We start from the raw sequence: 18,680 nt of genomic DNA, 5'->3' as shown, positions 1-18,680 counted from the left end.
AGTTAATAAGATAAGGCAGAAATGTTAAGGAAATTGAGGTTGTTTCATCTGATTTAAAAAAAAAAGATGAAAGGTGACAACTTATACCCTATTAGTCAGTTACCAAATATTTATTGAGAAAGTCTGGAATGCCCAGTATTGTACTTGGTTCTCTGAGGGTTTCACAACCCCTAATGCATGCAGTCACTACCTTTAGGAAGGTTAGGGTCTATATGGTTTAAAAAGATAATTAAACAATTAGCAAACTATTACCATGAGCTTTATAGGCATTTGACATACAGTAGTGTTCAAGATCGGAGAAATGGATAAGATCCAGAGTAAGCAAGGAAAGTATATCATTAATGAAAGTGTAATTGGTTTTAGAACTTGAAAGATAGAAACAATTTCAACAGGCAGAGAATTATTGGTAAAACTGGAGGAAAAAGTCTAAGATTTATTCATTAGGCACTAGCAGACACTCTTCTAGGAAATACATTCTTTAATTCAGACCACAGCTTTTAAAGTAAGTATTATTATCCCTATTTACTAGAAGAAGAAACTGATCATAATGATAACAAGAATAGGTAGCATGTATTGATGAGGATATCTGTGCTAGGCAATTGACTAAAGTCTTACATGAATTATCACACATAGACTGCCAAAAATCCAAGAAGTAGAAAAGGAGTAATATATTATCTACATCTTTCTCACATAGTCGAGCAGGGACACTGAGTCATAGAGAAGTTTCAAGTGCAAGAAAAGGTCACATGGTTGCTAGGTACAGAGCTGAGATTTGAAAAGAGTCAATGTAACTGTAGGGCCTGAGACAATGACACCCCCTTCACACAGCTCAGAGGGGAAACAGCTCAGTCCACCATTGGCGAGATCTCTCTGACCCCCAGCCCATCCATACATACTCTTGCCACTGAATCTATGAGAGCCATGTGCACAGAGGCAGAAGTGTGAATGAGCAAGATCTGTCTTGGAGACATTAGAAGTCAGGTCTGCTAGTGAAAGATAAGACTGGAGGCTTTAGTGGGCCTGGGTGGTATGAAGGACAACCTTGAAAGCCAGGCAGAGGAATCTGAGTTTACTTTAGAGGCCTAGCATTCAGGAATGCAAAGAGTTCTAATAAAGAAACTGCTGACCAGTTATTATATATGGAAAGAACACAAAGACAGAAAATTGAGCTAGAGAAGCAAATGCTTCAGTGGGACATAAAAAAATTGTAAGTAATAACTTATGCAATGAATGAATTTCTGAAGGGCCCTCTGAAAGACATTTCAATCTGTGGACCTCAACCAAGCCAGAGGGTTCAATTACCTGTTTTCTTATGACTGGGTGTTGGTTAGAATGATTTGATTTTCCTTAAATTCCAGTCTTTCTTGATTCTGTCTGTGTTCCTCTTCCATTGTTTAATATCTGGAATCCCATTTTAATGTTATAAATCATTAAGCAAGTTAGGTATACCCTTTGTTTGGTTCCTTTAACTGTGTCAGTGCTCCCTGGGTTCCAGTCACAGATGACCTGGCACACACATGTGATAGAACAAAGCAGGATTCACTAACTTGATGCCACAAAGGACACTGCACAGCATGTGGGGTTTGGGTGTGTCTCAGTAACAGGGCATTAAGAATCACTCAGAGTATTGGGGATTATGCTAAGGAATTGGGGAGCAGTTTCAAGGAAACAGAGGTTTGTGTTGGATTGGGTGCTCATAGGAAGTGGAAATAATTCTGTAATTAAGTATTCTAATGAATCTTATCTAGAAGGAAGGAAGAAAAAGAGAAGTTAAAGCTACAGTTAGTGAGGAAGCAGTGGTCACTCATATTAGCCAGAAAATGGGATTCAGGGTATTTTTGTGATCTGCACAGAGACCATGATTTTATCTGCGTTTAGACAAGATTATGGAGTGGTCTCATTTTTGTTTCATTCATCACTGTCACAGAGTGATCCCATCTACTGTTAGTGTTGTGAGATTGATAATGTTCAGTAGGAGGGGAAAATGTACCAGCTGTGAGCACCAGGCCAGCTCCTACAACACTGACACCGTCAGTTAGTTAGCGCCCAGCCAGGTCCTCTGTCAGGGCTCCTGTCCGCAAAGAAAGAAGTGATAAGCCTATAAACTGTATCTCGGTGACTAATGTAGAGGCCTTAAAAATTCAGACACGGTTCATCTTGACTCTGCTTCTTACTGGCTATGCGATCTTGTATATGCTTTTAGGTCTCTTTAAGCCACAGTTTTCTGCCTACAAAATGAAGTAACATTTTTATCTCATAGAGCTGTTGTAAGAACTAAATGAAACAACGCAAAACAAAAAGACCTGGCACGTAGTAATGTCTTAAACTGCAGCAGTTTGTGTTATTTGCCAGGTTATTCTGCACAGTGCTTTGTGTGTAAGTACCCAGTTGAAATAGTTCCTCTCTTCTTTGAAGGTGAGAAGGCTAAGTTCTTTGTATATAAAGGAAAAATGTGTTCTGTTAAATGTTCAACCTATGATCACTGCAAGACCATTTACTCAAAATCATATGGAATGAAATCTCTTTCAGAATTTGCTCTCACCTCAGCGGGCCCCAGAGAGGCTCATTCAGTTGGCAGAAGGCAATCTGAGCACGCTGGTGACAGAAATGAATGAACTTCTGACCAGGGTAAGTTGGCAAAATCATGCTTCTTCTTGAAGCAGACAGATTATATATAATTAAGGGAAATTACTTCAAATTTCTGAAATGCAAATCTTGTTCTTCCTAAAGCCAAATTTGGTGCATGAAATCGATGTATTTTTGACTTGCTACTTCTGCCTCAGATAAAATCTGAGAACCCAGTACCACAAGAAAAGACTGGGATACTTTAGACTTGGGAAGTATCAAGGCCAATGTTTAGAAATACCAGAATGACAGTGTATTTTGCGAACTCTATCCACTAGCTTCCATAGATTCTGGATTCCCAAATCCCTGTCTCTGACTACATAAGAAAAAAGATAAGCAAATGAAAATACTTGTTGTCTCTTTGATTTTATCATGGGATATTTGTATTTGTGCATTAATAGAAATACAGTCTAAATCTGTATTGCCCCACAAAAGAGGAAATCTTTATCAAGAAAATCCAAAGCACTTAAGACACTTTTTAAAGTCAGAATGCAAATCCATGTTGTGTTTATCAGATTTTTTAAGATATTGAGAGTTTTAAATTTTCAAAACTGCAAGAGGGTTAAGGTTCTTTTCCCTTGTAGAGAATGAAGAAAACAGCATAAAGTTCGCCATCTTGTGGCCAGAAAAATGCATGAACTGGAAAACTGGCCTGGAATTTAGGGGTCCAGTTTGATTCTCAAAGAACTTTAAATGACAAAAAATATTGGAGCTAGAAGGTTCTTGCAGATTATCTAGTCCGTTTTTTAAAGAAGAAATCCCTCAGGCCATAACACCAAAATGACTTAGGAACGGCTATATTCGAGGATCTCAGGAGGACCGAGTTCACGGATTCCAACAGTTGCAATACCATTTCCACCTAACCTGCTGCTGGCTTATTAGAATTTCCACAGGGAAATCAAATGGAATTCTCAGCACATGATGCTGATCAATGGCACTCAGGTTACAAATAGCCTACTAAACACTTTTTCAGGATTTCTTCCCAGTGATGTGGAATGTACAAATACAAAATTTCTTGCCAAATGTAGTTAGATATTAGATTAGTGAGTCCATTTATCTCATATCAATTTAATATTTTGCAATTTTATGTTTGTTCTGTGAATACATTAATAAGAACTTTTAAGCGGATCATGCGAAAGTAATCTCAGTCAACAGGCACACACGAATGTTCCCCACATACAAAGCCCAAGCTAAGTGTTGGCAGGTGACAGATAAAAATGAGGCCTAGTCTGTCTTCAAGGAGTTTGTAGTCTCGTGTGTGTGTGTGTGTGTGTGTACATAAGCATTTAAGTGTGGAGACAAGCGCAAGTAAGTATATAATACAGCATGAAATAAAAGAATGTAACAGAAGTACACATAAATGGATTAATTTAATCTTGTTAAGGGTTATTAGGGGAAAATTCCATGGAACGGTGGCATTTCATTCACTGATTCATTTAATTAATTCTTCCTAAGGATTGAATATGTTCTAGATACTATAACAGAATGACAGACACTGGGAAAAGAGGGGTAAGCAAATGTTGTTGCTGTCATTGAGCTGATTACAGCCAAATGATCTGAGCCTTTATTATTACTATTCCTTTGTTATTTCTTAACCTACATCCTTTCATCTTCTCAGAAGCCTCTCCCATACTAAATTTCTTAAAATGGACTTAGTATTTTTGAGTAGTGTAAAGCAAAATTGACTGGAAAATACTGAGATTTCCCATATGCTCCCCTGCCCCAAGACACAAATAGCCTCCCACATTATCAACTTCCCCCCACAGAGTGATACATTTGTTACAACAGATAAATCTACACTGACAAATCATTATCACTCAAAAGCATAGCTTAATTTAGGGTTCACTCTTGGTGTTGTACAATCTATAGATTTTGACAAATGTTTAATGACATGTCTCCACCTTTATAGTGTCATTTAGAGTACTTTTACGGCTCTAAAAGTCCCCCATGCTCTGCCTTTTCACCTCTCCCTCCTCCTTAACCCCTGGCAACCACTGCTCTTTTTACTGTCTCTGTATATCATATAGTTAGAATTATACAGTATGTAACCTTTCCAGATTGATTTCTTTCACTTAGTAATATACATTGAAGTTTCATTCATGTCTTTTGGTGTCTTGATAGCTCATTTCTTTTCAGTGGTGAGTAGTGTTCCATTTTCTGGATGTACAGGTTTATTTATCCATTCACTTACTGAAGGACACTTTGGTTGCTTCTAAGCTTTGGCAATATTTGAGTAAAGCTGCTATTAGCATCCAAATATATGTTTTCAATTTATTTGTGTAAAAACCAAAGAATGCAATTGCTCTATCATATGGTAAGAGTATGTTTAGTTCTGCAAGAAATCACCAAACTGTCTTCCAGGATAGCTGTACCATTTTGCATTTCCCAGCAGCAATGAGTAAGAGTTCCTATTGCTCCACATCCTCACCAGCATTTGGTGGTGTCAGTGTTTTGAATTTTGGCCATTCTAATAGGTGTATGCTGGGGAAGTCTGAGGGCAGGAGAGAGGGGTTGACAAAGGAAGGTTGGATAGCATCTCCAATGCAATGGACATGAGTTAGAGAATATTCCCAAAAACAGTGAAAGACAGGGAAGCCTGGCGAGCCACAGTCTGCCCAACAGTCAGACACTACTTCGCAACTAAACAACAACAGTAGGTGTATAGTAGTATCTCAACTTATATTAATTTACAATTCCTTAGGGAAGTGTAACATCCACACGATATTGAGCACTTTTACATGCTTACTTGCCATCTGTATAGCTTCTTTGGTGTGATGTCTATTCAGGTCTTGCTGTAAGTTGAATGCATGTATCCTCTCCAAAATTCCTATGTTGAAATCCTAAACCTCCCCCGCCTCAAGGTAATGATACTAGGAAGTGAGGCTGTCAGAAGGAAATAGGTCATTAAGGCAGAGCCTTCATGAATGGAATTCAGTTCAGTTCAGTCGCTCAGTCGTGTCCAGCTCTTTGCGACCCCATGAATCGCAGCTCACCAGGCCTCCCTGTCCATCACAAACTCCTGGAGTTCACACAAACCCATGTGCATCGAGTCAGTGATGCCGTCCAGCCATCTCATCCTCTGTCATCCCCTTCTCCTCCTGCCCCCAACCCCTCCCAGCATCAGAGTCTTTTCCAACGACTCAACTCTTCACATGAGGTGGCCAAAGTATTGGAGTTTCAGCCTCAGCATCAGTCCTTCCAATGAACACCCAGGACTGATCTCCTTTAGAATGGACTGGTTAGATCTCCTTGTAGTCCAAGGGACTCTCAAGAGTCTTCTCCAGCACCACAGTTCAAAAGCATCAATTCTTTGGTGCTCAGCTTTCTTCACAGTCCAACTCTCACATCCATACATGACCACTGGAAAAACCATAGCCTTGACTAGACAGACCTTTGTTGGCAAAGTAGTATCTCTGCTTTTTAATATGCTATCTAGGTTGGTCATAACTTTCCTTCCAAGGAGTAAGCATCTTTTAATTTCCTGGCTGCAATCACCATCTGCAGTGATTTTGGAGCCCAGAAAAATAAAGTGTGACACTGTTTCCACTGTTTCCCCATCTATTTCCCATGAAGTGATGGGACCAGATGCCATGATCTTCATTTTCTGAATGTTGAGCTTTAAGCCAACTTTTTCACTCTCCACTTTCACTTTCATCAAGAGGCTTTTTAGTTCCTCTTCACTTTCTGCCATAAGGGTGGTGTCATCTGCATATCTGAGGTTATTGAAATTTCTCCCGGCAATCTTGATTCCAGCTTGTGCTTCTTCCAGCCCAACATTTCTCATGATGTACTCTGCATAGAAGTTAAATAAGCAGGGTGACAATATACAGCCTTGACGTACCCCTTTTCCTATTTGGAAACAGTTTGTTGTTCCATGTCCAGTTCTAACTGTTGCTTCTTGACCTGCATATAGGTTTCTCAAGAGGCAGGTCAGGTGGTCTGGTATTCCCATCTCTTTCAGAATTTTCCACAGTTCACTGTGACCCACACAGTCAAAGGGTTTGGCATAGTCAATAAAGCAGAAATAGATGTTTTTCTGGAACTCTCTTGCTTTTTTGATGATCCAGTGGATGTTGACAATTTGATCTCTGGTTCCTCTGCCTTTTCTAAAACCAGCTTAAACATCTGGAAGTTCACGGTTCACATATTGCTGAAGCCTGGCTTGGAGAATTTTGTGCATTACTTTACTAGCATGTGAAATGAGTGCAACTGTGCAGTAGTTTGAACATTCCTTGGCATTGCCTTGCTTTGGGATTGGAATTAAAACTGACCTTTTCCAGTCCTGTGGCCACTGCTGACTTTTCCATATTTGCTGGCATATTGAGTGCAGCACTTTCACAGCATCATCTTTCAGGATTTGAAATAGCTCAACTGGAATTCCATCGCCTCCACTAACTTTGTTCATAGTGATGCTTTCTAAGACCCACTTGACCTCACATGTCTGGCTCTAGGTGAGTGATCACACCATCGTGATTATCGGGGTCGTGAAGATCTTTTTTGTATAGTTCTTCTATGTATTCTTGCCACCTCTTCTTAATATCTTCTGTTAGGTCCATATCATTTCTGTCCTTTATCGAGCCCATCTTTGCATGAAATGTTCCCTTGGTATCTCTAATTTTCTTGAAGAGATCTCTAGTCTTTCCCATCTGTTGTTTTCCTCTATTTCTTTGCATTGATTGCTGAGGAAAGCTTTCTATCTCTCCTTGCTATTCTTTGGAACTCTGCATTCAAATGGGAATATATTTCCTTTTCTCCTTTGCTTTTCACTTTTCTTCTTTTCACAGCCTTTTGTAAGGCCTTCTCAGACAGCCATTTTGCTTTTTTGCATTTCTTTTCCATGGGGATGGTCTTGATCCCTGTCTCCTGTACAATGTCATGAACCTCCATCCATAGTTCTTCAGGCACTCTATCAGATCTAGTCCCTTAAATCTATTTCTCACTTCCACTGTGTTATCATAAGGGATTTGATTTAGGTCATACCTGAATGGTCTAGTGGTTTTCCCTACTTTCTTCAATTTAAGTCTGAATTTGGCAATAAGGAGTTCATGATCTGAGCCACAGTCAGCTCCTGGTCTTATTTTTGCTGACTGTATAGAGCTTCTCCATCTCTGGCTGCAATTAGTCCCATATAAAAGGGGCCCCAATAAGATCCTTTGCCCTTTCCTGACCATGTAAGCACAAAGTGAAAAGACACTACCTATGAGATGTTATTTTGTACTTCTTGATCTCTAGAACTGTGAGAAAAAAACTTCTGTCATTTACAAGCCACCTAATGTGAGGTATTTTGTTATAGCAGCAGACTCTACCATCTGGGCTTCCCTGGTGGTTCAGTTGGTAAACAGTCTGCTTGCAATGTGGGAAACCCAGGTTCAATCCCTGCGTTGGGAAAATCCCCTAGAGAAGGGAATAGATAACCCTCCAGTATTCCTGCCTGGAGAATTCCATGGACAGGGAAGCCTGGTGGGCTACAGTCCATGGAGTCACAAAGAGTTGGACACGACTAAGCAACTAACACTTCACTTAAATGACTAAGACATAATTTTTCTAATTTTTTTAATCAAGGTTTTTCATCATTAAGTGTTTCTTGTGTATTTTGGACAACAGTCTTTTATAAGATAACAGTCTGTGATTTGCCTCATCATTCTCTGGACGATATTCATCACAGTGAAAAGTTTTTAATTTTAATGAACCCCAGGTTATCAGTTACTTCTTTGATTGTTTTGGTAATATCTAAAATGTCATCACCATACCTAAAGTTATCTAAATTTTATACTGTGTTATCTGGGAGTTTTATAATTTGCATTTTATATTTAGATCTATTATCCAATTTGAGTTAATTCTAATACTATTTTAAAACAAACTTTTTATTTTAAAACAGTTTTAGATTTGCAGAAAAGTTATTGCAAAGATAGTACAGAGATTTCCCGTATTCCATACCAAGTTTCCTCTACTGTTAATATCTTAGTATGATGCATCTTTCACAACCAATGAACTAATATTGATTGATTATTATTATTAACTAAAGAGTCTACTTTATTCAGATTTCTTCACTTTTGCTTAATGTCTTTGTATATTTCAGGATCCTATCCAGGACACTACATTACATTTAATCATCCTGTCATCTTAGACTGTGTCCTCTAGACTGTGACAGCTTCTTAGACTTTTCTGGTTTGTTGATAATTTTGACAGTTTTGACAAGTTCATGTATTTTTTATGATGTCCCTCCACTGGGGTGTTTGCCTTACATTTTTCTCATGATTAGAATAGAGATATGGGTCTGTGTGGGAAAGACCACAGAGATAATGTATCATTTTATCATGTCATATTAAGAACCCATGTAATCAGTATGTCTTATTACTATTGGTGTTTATCTTGATCACCTGGCTGAGGTCATGTTTGCCAGGTTTCTCCACTGGAAAGTATTCTTTTTCCCCATTTCCACACTTCAATACCATTTTTATCCACCCATTCTTCACATTTTGTAACTTGAAAAGCCTAAAAATAAGACTTCTGTAAGTAAATATCTCTGTGATGAAGTGAGGATGGGGAAGAAATAAAAAGGAAATCCTCACTTATTAATTAACCTTGTCCCCACCAGAAAATCATGGAGACCTTCAATATTCAAGTCAAAATGATCAATTCTTTCCTGTGCTCAAGCTGCACGATAATTAAAAGTTGTATTGATACCCGTGGAATCATAACTAGAAGACTAAATGATGTAAATTTCCAATGTGTATGCCTGTGTTGTGCTTAACTGCTTAGTCGTGTCCAACTCTTTGTGACCCTATGGACACTGTAGCCCACCAGGCTCCTCTATCCATGGGGATTCTCCAGGCAAAAATACTGGAGGGGGTTGCCATGCCCTCCTGCAGGGGATCTTCCCAATGGCTGAATCCACCAATACCTTTATCTCACAGCCATGAATGGTTCAGCAGTTGAGATCAAAATATGAGAAGTACAGGGGCCATGACTTCCTAGTATCTGTGGCTGTGTTAGAGGAGACAGTGCCTTAAACTAGAACTGCATCTTGGAATTACCTGGTGCCCAGTCTCACCCCCAAATGTGATGTAATCAGTCTGATGCACAATATAAAGGGGCTCAGCAGTAAAAGGATCCACCTGCAATACAGGAGATGCATGTTCGATTCCTGGGTTGGGAAGATCCCCTGGAGAAGGAAAGGGCAACCCGCTCTAGTATTCTTGCCTGGGAAATCCCATAGAATGAGGAGCCTGGTGGGTTACTGTCCATGTGATTTCAAAGAGTCAGATATGACTTAGTGACTAAACAACAATAGTATGAACACTGGGACTTTCATGAGCTTCCAGATGATTCTGATGCCAGTCAAGATAGAAAACTATTGTCAGCCTAGAGTCATGTGGTGCTTACAGCTCCCTGTCCTATGGAAAGTGCTTTCACTGGTATAGTCAATCTTTTTGACAGTCCTTCTCTCTGCTTTGTTATCTGACCAGTCGCTTTATGATTAATACACTTTAATTGTTAAAATATCTGGCGAGTCTGATCCTGCATAGCTGGTATAAGCTGCCCTCTCTCCCTCAGGTGCTTATATATTTTTTGCTTATCTTTTTCATGATGCAATCAAGTTCTCTAATGGCGCGTGGGGGGTTTAGTCACTAAGTCATGTCCGACTCTTGTGACCTCCCATGGACTATAGCCTGCCCGGTTCCTCTGTCCATGGGATTCTTCAGGCAAGAATACTGGAGTGGGTTGCCATTTCCTTCTCCAGGGGATCTTCCTGACCCAGGAATTGAACCCAGGTCTCCTGCCTTTCAAGCAGATTCTTTACCCACTGAGCTACGAGGGAAGCCATTGCTAAAGAAAATAATGTTCCTCCCCAAAATTAATATGTTAAACACTTATGGTATATAATGTGCAAATATTATATAAGTAAATATTGTATAGTTATATATCTTTTAAACATATTTTAATTTATTATCATTTTATTTCCCACTTGGAATGTAAGTTGCTTGAATATGGGAATCACATGTAACATATTCATAACGTCAGACACTATGATCAGCATGGAATATTGAGATGCTTTTTGATGATAACTCTGTATGTACCTCTATTGCTACTGTCCTGACCTCCATCTTTCATTTCACAGCCAATTTGTTTGAAAGACTTGGAGACAGCTCTGCTTTATCTCCTCACTTCCTGTAGTCTAGGGTTCCACTCCCAGCTTGCTCCCAAAACTGTTTTGACAAGGTAATCAATGGCAAGCTGGGCACTAAATCCAGTGGAAGCTTTATTTTACTTGAACTTCCTACTGTAGTTGCCACTTTTGACCCTATACTCCTTAACACACTCTCCTCTCTCTGCCTTTATCTTGATTCTCAGACATTTCATTCTACCACAGAGCTTTTCTACATGGGTTTTCTTTTGTTTTGTTTAGTCTTTAAGTCATGTCCAACTCTGACACCCCATGGACTGTAGCCTGCCAGGCTCCTCTGTCCATGTGATTTCCCAGGCAAGAATATTTGGAGTGGGTTGCCATTTCCTTCTCCAGAGGATCTACCCAACCCAAGAATCGAACCTGCTTCTCCTGCTTTGGCAGGCAGGTTCTTTACCTCTAAGCCACCAGGGAAGCTATGTTTTCTTTAACCTTGAACTAAACCTCAGCTCATCAAAGTCTACAGTGAGCCTTCTGTGATATTCCAGGTGTGATGGGATTCCTCTTATAATTGTGTTATACCACTGTGCTTTTTCTTCAGTTTGTGATTATAAATTTATTTTCATGATCATTAAACAAATAACTCTCTACCCCACCAGATCCAAAAGGTTTAAGTTGCCAACGTTTTTTCATTTCTACTATTATATTTAAGAGAGAGAGGGAGAGAACATATAACAAATCATACTTATTTGGAACTTTCAAAACTGACACCTGAAATATTTAAGGAGAAATTTCACATAGAACTGACTTATTTTTCCCCAGGGTCAGTTGACTGTCTCTGTCCTTGGGCACTGTCTCTCCTAGTAGCTTGTCCTGGCACTTCACTGACCCTTGGATATACAGAACCAGTAGTATCTGAAGGTGACCCTTGAGAATATCATGTAAATGATTAGATCTGAAATTTAATTTTAGCAGGAAACTGTGTAAGTCTGGAAATGCAAAGGAGGACGGCAACTAAGCAATGTTGTCTGTTCAGTAGTTAGATTTGCTCCATTAGATTCTAGTTTTAACATAAAGAAGGCAGAAAATGAAAGACACTAGTAATATCCAACCAAGAAAATTATGTGCAGGTTTCAAGAGGCACAGTGAGAACTGCTTCAGCTAAAGCAAGAAAGTAACAGCTACATTGTTCAGAAGTAAATGAATGTGTGTCTAATGGTAATGCGTGCTGCCTGGATATAAATACTCTAAAAAAAACGCACACGAAACAACCATAAAGAAAATAGAAGAAAAATAAAAGGAAAAAAACACCTAGTTGAGTGAACTTGAATGTAAAAAGATAATCAAAGGAAAGAGAAATACTTGCAAAGTAGTGTATAAGGCATCATTTACAAAGGAACACTGGAAAAATTGTAGAACAGAGGTAAGAGAATGTAAAAATAAGAAAGTCTAATGTAGAGAATGAAAGGAAGATTGTACATATTAGGGGAAATGAGAAGACATTTGTCAGATACTCAGGGACAAGATAATAGTGAGTAAGGAGGAAGCTGACTAAGGGATGGGGATGATAATTTAATAAAATGCAAGAAGAGCCAAACGGAATCAGGCAGATAGCTCCTATCATGTGGTAGTTAGCATTCATCTGTCACATTATCAATGGCCTGTCCTGGGGGAAACTGATTTTTGTGAATTTCACTTTTACAGTCTAGCACCACTACCCATAGATGGTAATATATTTGTCATTGGCTCCCTTTATGGAGTCTCTCCTGGGTGGGTTTTGACAAGGTGACTCTTCAACTTAATTACTGGGTAATGAAACATGATTTTTTAAAGTGTATCTACATGGTGTTCTGATATGGATTTTTCAAATGTGTTAATTTACTAAAGCCTAAAGCCTTCCAGGTGGCACTAGTAGTAAAGAACATGCCAGCCAATGCAGGAGACGTAAGAGACACAGGTTTGATTCCTGGGTCGGGAAGATCCCCTGGAGTAGGACATTGCAACCCATTCCAGTACTCTTGTCTAGAGAATCCCGACAGAGGAGCCTGGTGGGCTACAGTCCATGGCGTTGCAGAGTCGGACACAGCTGAGTGACTAAACATACACAAAGCTTATGCACTTAAAGTATTGCAAAAGCTGGAGCCATGTCCCTTCTCCCACCTAGAATACTTAACTGTTTCATGTGTCTTCTCTGTCCTCCTGGATGTTAGCCAAACAGAAGTCAATGTTTGATACTGACAGAATACACAGCTATGAGACAGAAAATGTATGTCTCATCCCCAGTTCCCTGCGTATGTGTGAGTTCAGATAAGTCACTTAACCTCTTCATAACCTTCCTCCTCAGCAGTGTGAAAATAGGGATCATGCCCTCTAGTGGGCGGCTTCCCAGGGGGCACTAGTGGTAAAGAACCTGCCTGCCAATGCAGGAGACATGAGAGATGTGGGTTCCGATACCTGGGTCAGGAAGATCCCCTGAAGGAGGGCATGGCAACCCACTCCAGTATTCTTGCCTGGAGAATCCCATGGACAGAGGAGCCTTTTGGGCTATAGTCCATAGGGTCGCACAGAGTTAGATACGACTAAAGCAACCTAGCACATACGCCCTCTATGGCTCTCTAAAGGCAGGAAGAGTAAACGACATGCAAAAGAGTACTGTCAGCCCTTCTGAACATGCGTATCAACATGGGTATAGCTGAAGCAGGCTGTGGAACCCACCTCTTAGATGCCATAAGTCAGTGCCTTTTGGTGCCAGGAATCTCAAATCCCCTCCTCTCCTGGAATACAGCCAAGAGGGAAGCCTGTCTTCTTCCTTATAAGTACTGTGCTGGCCATAAAGATTTCTGCCCACCTCCAAGCTTTACCTCCACAAGCATGGTATTTGGTGTGCAGTCACCTAATTGCAGTAGTTTTGAATTACCAGGAGGCCAGTGACTAGAATGTAGTGTCGTTGTGACCACAGGCTCTCAGGCTTGGCTCTCCTCCTAAGTACTCAGCAGTAGCTCTTCAGCAGCAGCATCCTATGAGGCGCTGAAAAATGTCCAGAAAAAAGCACCCAGCCATCCATATTCACTGGCAAGCATGACACCAGGCATATGGCCAGTTTGAATGGTATCGGGAAGGCATATGGAAAGATTTTTTTCCCCCTCCAACAGGCTTTAGAACTTCAAAGGGATCCTTTGTTTGATTATCATTACATCAGTCAATCACCCAACATCTTTGACCCCTTACAATTTGCCAGGCACTGTGCCTGGCTCTCAGAGGAATAAAAGTTAATAAGACATAGCCCTCATCTCCAAGGATTGAAATTCTATAGATATAACAAAATACCTAACAAAATAATTACCCATGGCAGTCATGAATAGTGGTAATGATGGCTGTTTTTGAAAATCTAAGAAAGGAGAGTATAGGTCAAAATCATCAAGGATGTCTTCACAGGGAAGATGAGGTTGGAGCAGAATGATCTTGGGGTCTGGATTTATTTTGAGATGGGAATTAGGGAGCAATTGTATGAACAAAGCTTTTTCTGGGAACGTTCCTAGAAATGTGGGCAATAAGAATGCCAATAAGATTGGTAAGATTAGTTAGGAAATCATTGCTTAGTCATATATTTGACAGCATTCATTTATACTTGCTATTAGTGAGGCATCATACTAGAAGCTGGATATCAAGCAATGAACAGACAGACCAAGTTTTTGTCCCTGTAGAGCTTACCCTTTAGAGAGGAAGCCAGTGCATAGAGATGTCAATGCATAAGCAGTAATTCTAAAACACATGGTGCTATGAAGGCAATATTCTTCTACAGGAAGTGGAGGAACCTAACCTAGGTGCCCTGGGGATGACCACACCAAGAAGAGATACTTATTACACTGAAAGCTGATGGATGACAAGGATCCAGCCACTAAAAGTGTTGAGCAGAAGTTCATTCCAAGTAAAGACAGTAGAATACAAGAAGGCCAGAGGAAGGCAAGAGTATGGCCTATTACACATAAGAGAAAGCCAGTGAAGCTGATTGCTTGGAGTCTTAGTGATAACATTTTTCACTTACTTCTGATCATGGGTTATGTAGAATTCTTGACATCTTAATATTGGAGTGTTCATGTCATTGGTAATTAGTTTGTCAATGTTGATTCTTACATATTTTTATAAATTAATTTGATAAGAAGTCAAGGCAATGAAAACTGTCTTGATCATCCAGAATTTTAAAAAGTGTTATCAGTATACATTTATTTTCAAAAAATTAGATGCTTTGCACATAGAAGAGTTGAAAACTTTATGGTATCAATATTTACTAGAATTATTACCTTTGGGTAATATAAATAAGATATTGGTGAAGCAAAAAATAAGTTTCAGTTCAAATTATAATGTACACTTTCTGTGTAATAAGAGATACGAGTGCTAGCGATATATTAATTCTTAAGATATTGAAAAATGATCATAATGTAGATCAAATCTGTTATTATAATAGTGTTCTGTGATATGTGAAAATAGTAGTGATATTACAGAATACAGTAAAATCCAGACTAGGCAAACATCTAAAGCAGTTTAGACGGCCAACATCTTAAGTAGCTGACCTTAGGAATACCAAAGCAACTTTTTTTTTTTCAAAAGCAACATTTTAAAAATTGTGTGAGTGTACATTTGTGTGGTGTGTATGTGTAAAGAGTTTCTTGACTCAACCTCAGATCTAAAAGTTAAAATAATGTCAATATTAATGTTTTGGAAGAATTAATCCAGAGCATTCTAATATATTAACACCCTCCAAATTATTTTGTATATATACTAAAACTATTAATATAAAGAGAAATTTTTAAAACTTTCATTGGATTCTTACCCTTTCGTTCTTTTATTTGTCATGATAATACTTGGAGGTTAAGAAATTAGATGACAAGAGTTGGTCTTTACAGTCTATCTTTTATTTAAAATGTTGAAAACTTTCATGAATTAAACCTCTTACTGCCCTGGGAAATCAAAAAATGCACTCTAATTCCTGCAGCGCCTCCTGCCACATTCTATGCTGGCCAGACATTTAGTTCTATTTTAAGTCCTATTTAAAATCCATTTATGTATAAAACAATTTAGATTCTCTGGGCATGTCTAAAATGCAAGCACTCTGGTACAAGATTGTGGAGTATTAATACCCTGCCAACTTGGGTCTTATTCAAATTATATTGAATCAGTTTGTGATTCTTTGATTTATTATCTATAGTTAGATTATCCCTATTTTTTTAAAATAGGAAGTCACACTTATTAGCATATGTGCATACACATAGAAAAATGAAGTGTAAAACTATGACAAGGTGCTCTAAATCTTCTAGCATCTGAAACTTTTAATATTATACTTGCCATTTTTATTTTACTCCATGTGGTTTATCTTAACCATGAACACATTAAATGGATTCCATTGTGTTAAATGGTATTTTCAGTGTGGATAAGGGTTGAACTGTATGAGGACATTCTTTGGGAGGTGGGGCTGTTGTAGGGTTCTATTTTATTTTGTTGACAGTAATATATGGTCCTGTGATTACCAGAATCTTTTTTGGTGATGTCATATGGGAAAGTTAGCATTTATTCTTCTTTAACATTTTACTAGATCTTTAGAGTGTTATAAAACAAGCATTCACTACTTAGTAGTTCAGCATTCCCTCTCTTTGTTTGTTTAATTAATGTATTGATCAGAACCAAATCTATAGGATCAAGCTTATTGAGACAGACTATCTGTGCCTCTTTCAAGAGATCGTTGCTACATTCCACACTTTTCCGTAAATAAAATATGGACAAAACTGAAACATGTGGAGACTGAAGCATCCATTAAAGACTTTTGGCAATAGCACCTTAAAGATATTTCAAAAATAATTCCACTTTATTACTTCTTCTGGGCCATTGCGTATAACGAGGGTTTTAAAAAGACCAAATACAGCTCTCTGATTTCCATTTAATGGAAGAAGTAATAAAGTTTAATTGTATACTTGAGCATGGGGCATCATTTCCAGTACATCTGATCAATAATTCATCGATTGCCTTTGGCTCAAAGTAATATTTGAAAGAAACTGCAGCCAGTGGGAGCTTATCTAGCTGTAGCTTCATCATCTCTATTAATTATGCTTTTCCCGGATTTGATCATTAGGCTACCAAGGTGACAGCAGATGGCGAGCAAACTGGGCAGGATGCTGAGAGGACCAACGTGAGAGCAGACTCCGTGGGAGAATTCATTAAGGCCTTGGCCCAGGACGCAGAAGGTATCAGAACAGTCATGATTGAATCATTGTTTCTCCCAACAGGAAAATAGAAAAGGAAGGATCAAGGAAGACTGGAATTTCTCTAATAAGAGCTGGCCTTTCTAAATTTGAGGGTAGGGTTTCTCAAAAGTATTTTAATCAAGATATTCTAGGGCATTATCAGTTAAGAATCTATGGCTTTCAGTGTTCGATTTGTAGCAACAGTCAGTGAATTAGGAATTATGAGTGCATACCAGCAATACATTGAATGCATTCCTTTGGGAATGCTCTGATTCTTGAGGAATATTATGATCAAATATGATTAAATCAGTTAATGGGCAACTTCTCCTCTGCTATGGTGGTGTTTTTGTATTCAAAACTATTTAAAAGATTCTTGATTTTTTTTAAAAATTAATCATTCTGCTCAGTACCTTACAGCAGTACTTTAATTTCTCAAAATGACTTTTAAATACTTGGTTCTGGTTTTTAATGAACATCTGTTGCTTGGGATTTGGATGTACTGCCTTACCAGAAGCTGTACTGCATTTAGTCCACAATTCTCTAGGAGTTAGCTGTTGGCATCCACCAGTCTGACTTGAGAATCAAAGTGGAAGCCATTTTGGGGCAAAAACTCAAATTAAGAAACTCAAAGGAAAGAGATAATACCAAAAAAAAAAAAAAAAAGCCCTCAAAAAAAACAAAACAACAGTAGTTCTTAAATATCTATTAATACATCATAAACATCCATACATGTTGAGAAAAATAGGAAAAAATGCTTTTTTCTTTAAGAAATAATTTAATTCCTCCACAATGTTATACATTTTAGACATTTTGCTTTCTAATATAGCCAAATAAATCAGGACATGAGAACCTTCAAGGCTTTCAAGATCCTGACAAGTCATTCTTAGGAATCACAAGCTAAGAAGAGGCAGGAACTTCCAATGATCCCCCACAGCAAGAAACTGCAGAGTTTTAATCTGAGGTGCCATCTCAGGGCAAACATGTCCAGATCTGGAACAGAAATTACTCCTACCAAAACGAGTTAACTCGTTAACGTGGTTTCTCCTCAACTAGATGAAGTTGTTGTGATTTCCTGGATTTCATTTTCCATTAACATTTTTATTTGCATGTGTTCCCACCCCCCACCCCCCGCCAAAAGAAAAAGAAAAAAATCCCATTGCAGACAGAGCGGGTTCACTCTATCTGAATACCTGAAGATGTTAGTACTCTAGGAGCTTTCCTTTTGCTTCCATCTTATCTCAAACATTAAGCAGCCTATTCTGGGATCTCATCTTCATTGTTTCAATCGAACACTGCTACGTAAGAATAAATCCTAATAATACATGTTTTCGATAGACTCCAGTATCAGCACTGCCTACCTCTCTAGGCTGCGCCCTCTATCTCCCAGTTTGTGCATACCACAGATACACCAGCAGGGGGCAGAGTGGAGACAGTATTTAACCCCGGCTTGGCTCACCATCCAGTCTATCAAAGAAAAGGGTTATGTGTCATGGAAGATGTCTTCCACTCCCTAAATTTGTCCATCAGTCAGGGGATCTTATTGTGTCTGTCCAAATGGGACACCTTTTCATTATTCCTGTAACATGCCATGTGGATGGCTGTGATCCTGTACCTGAAGACAATTAGACAAATAACCGTTACTCTCTTCTTCCAGCAGGTCCTAATAAAGATGATAACAAAAATGATAATCA

The 18,680-nt window shown here is 38.8% G+C and overlaps 1 protein-coding gene across 3 annotated transcripts in view; it reads left to right on the top strand.

The window, feature by feature from the left end:
* LAMA2 (laminin subunit alpha 2) overlaps window positions 1–18,680 on the top strand; it is a 708,999-nt gene that overhangs the window by 539,638 nt on the left and 150,681 nt on the right. For all 3 annotated transcript variants that reach the window (XM_025294565.3, XM_025294564.3, XM_044924246.2), the window contains 2 exons: window positions 2,530–2,628; window positions 16,878–16,989. In XM_025294565.3, coding sequence (XP_025150350.3) covers window positions 2,530–2,628; window positions 16,878–16,989 — 211 coding nt within the window. The remainder of the gene's footprint in view (window positions 1–2,529; window positions 2,629–16,877; window positions 16,990–18,680) is intronic.

Source organism: Bubalus bubalis, chromosome 10 (genome assembly GCF_019923935.1).
Source record: "Bubalus bubalis isolate 160015118507 breed Murrah chromosome 10, NDDB_SH_1, whole genome shotgun sequence".
In the NCBI taxonomy this organism is placed as follows: domain Eukaryota; kingdom Metazoa; phylum Chordata; class Mammalia; order Artiodactyla; family Bovidae; genus Bubalus; species Bubalus bubalis.
The sequence above is the reverse complement of the archived record's forward strand: the minus strand, read 5'-3'. Positions and strand labels throughout refer to the sequence as shown.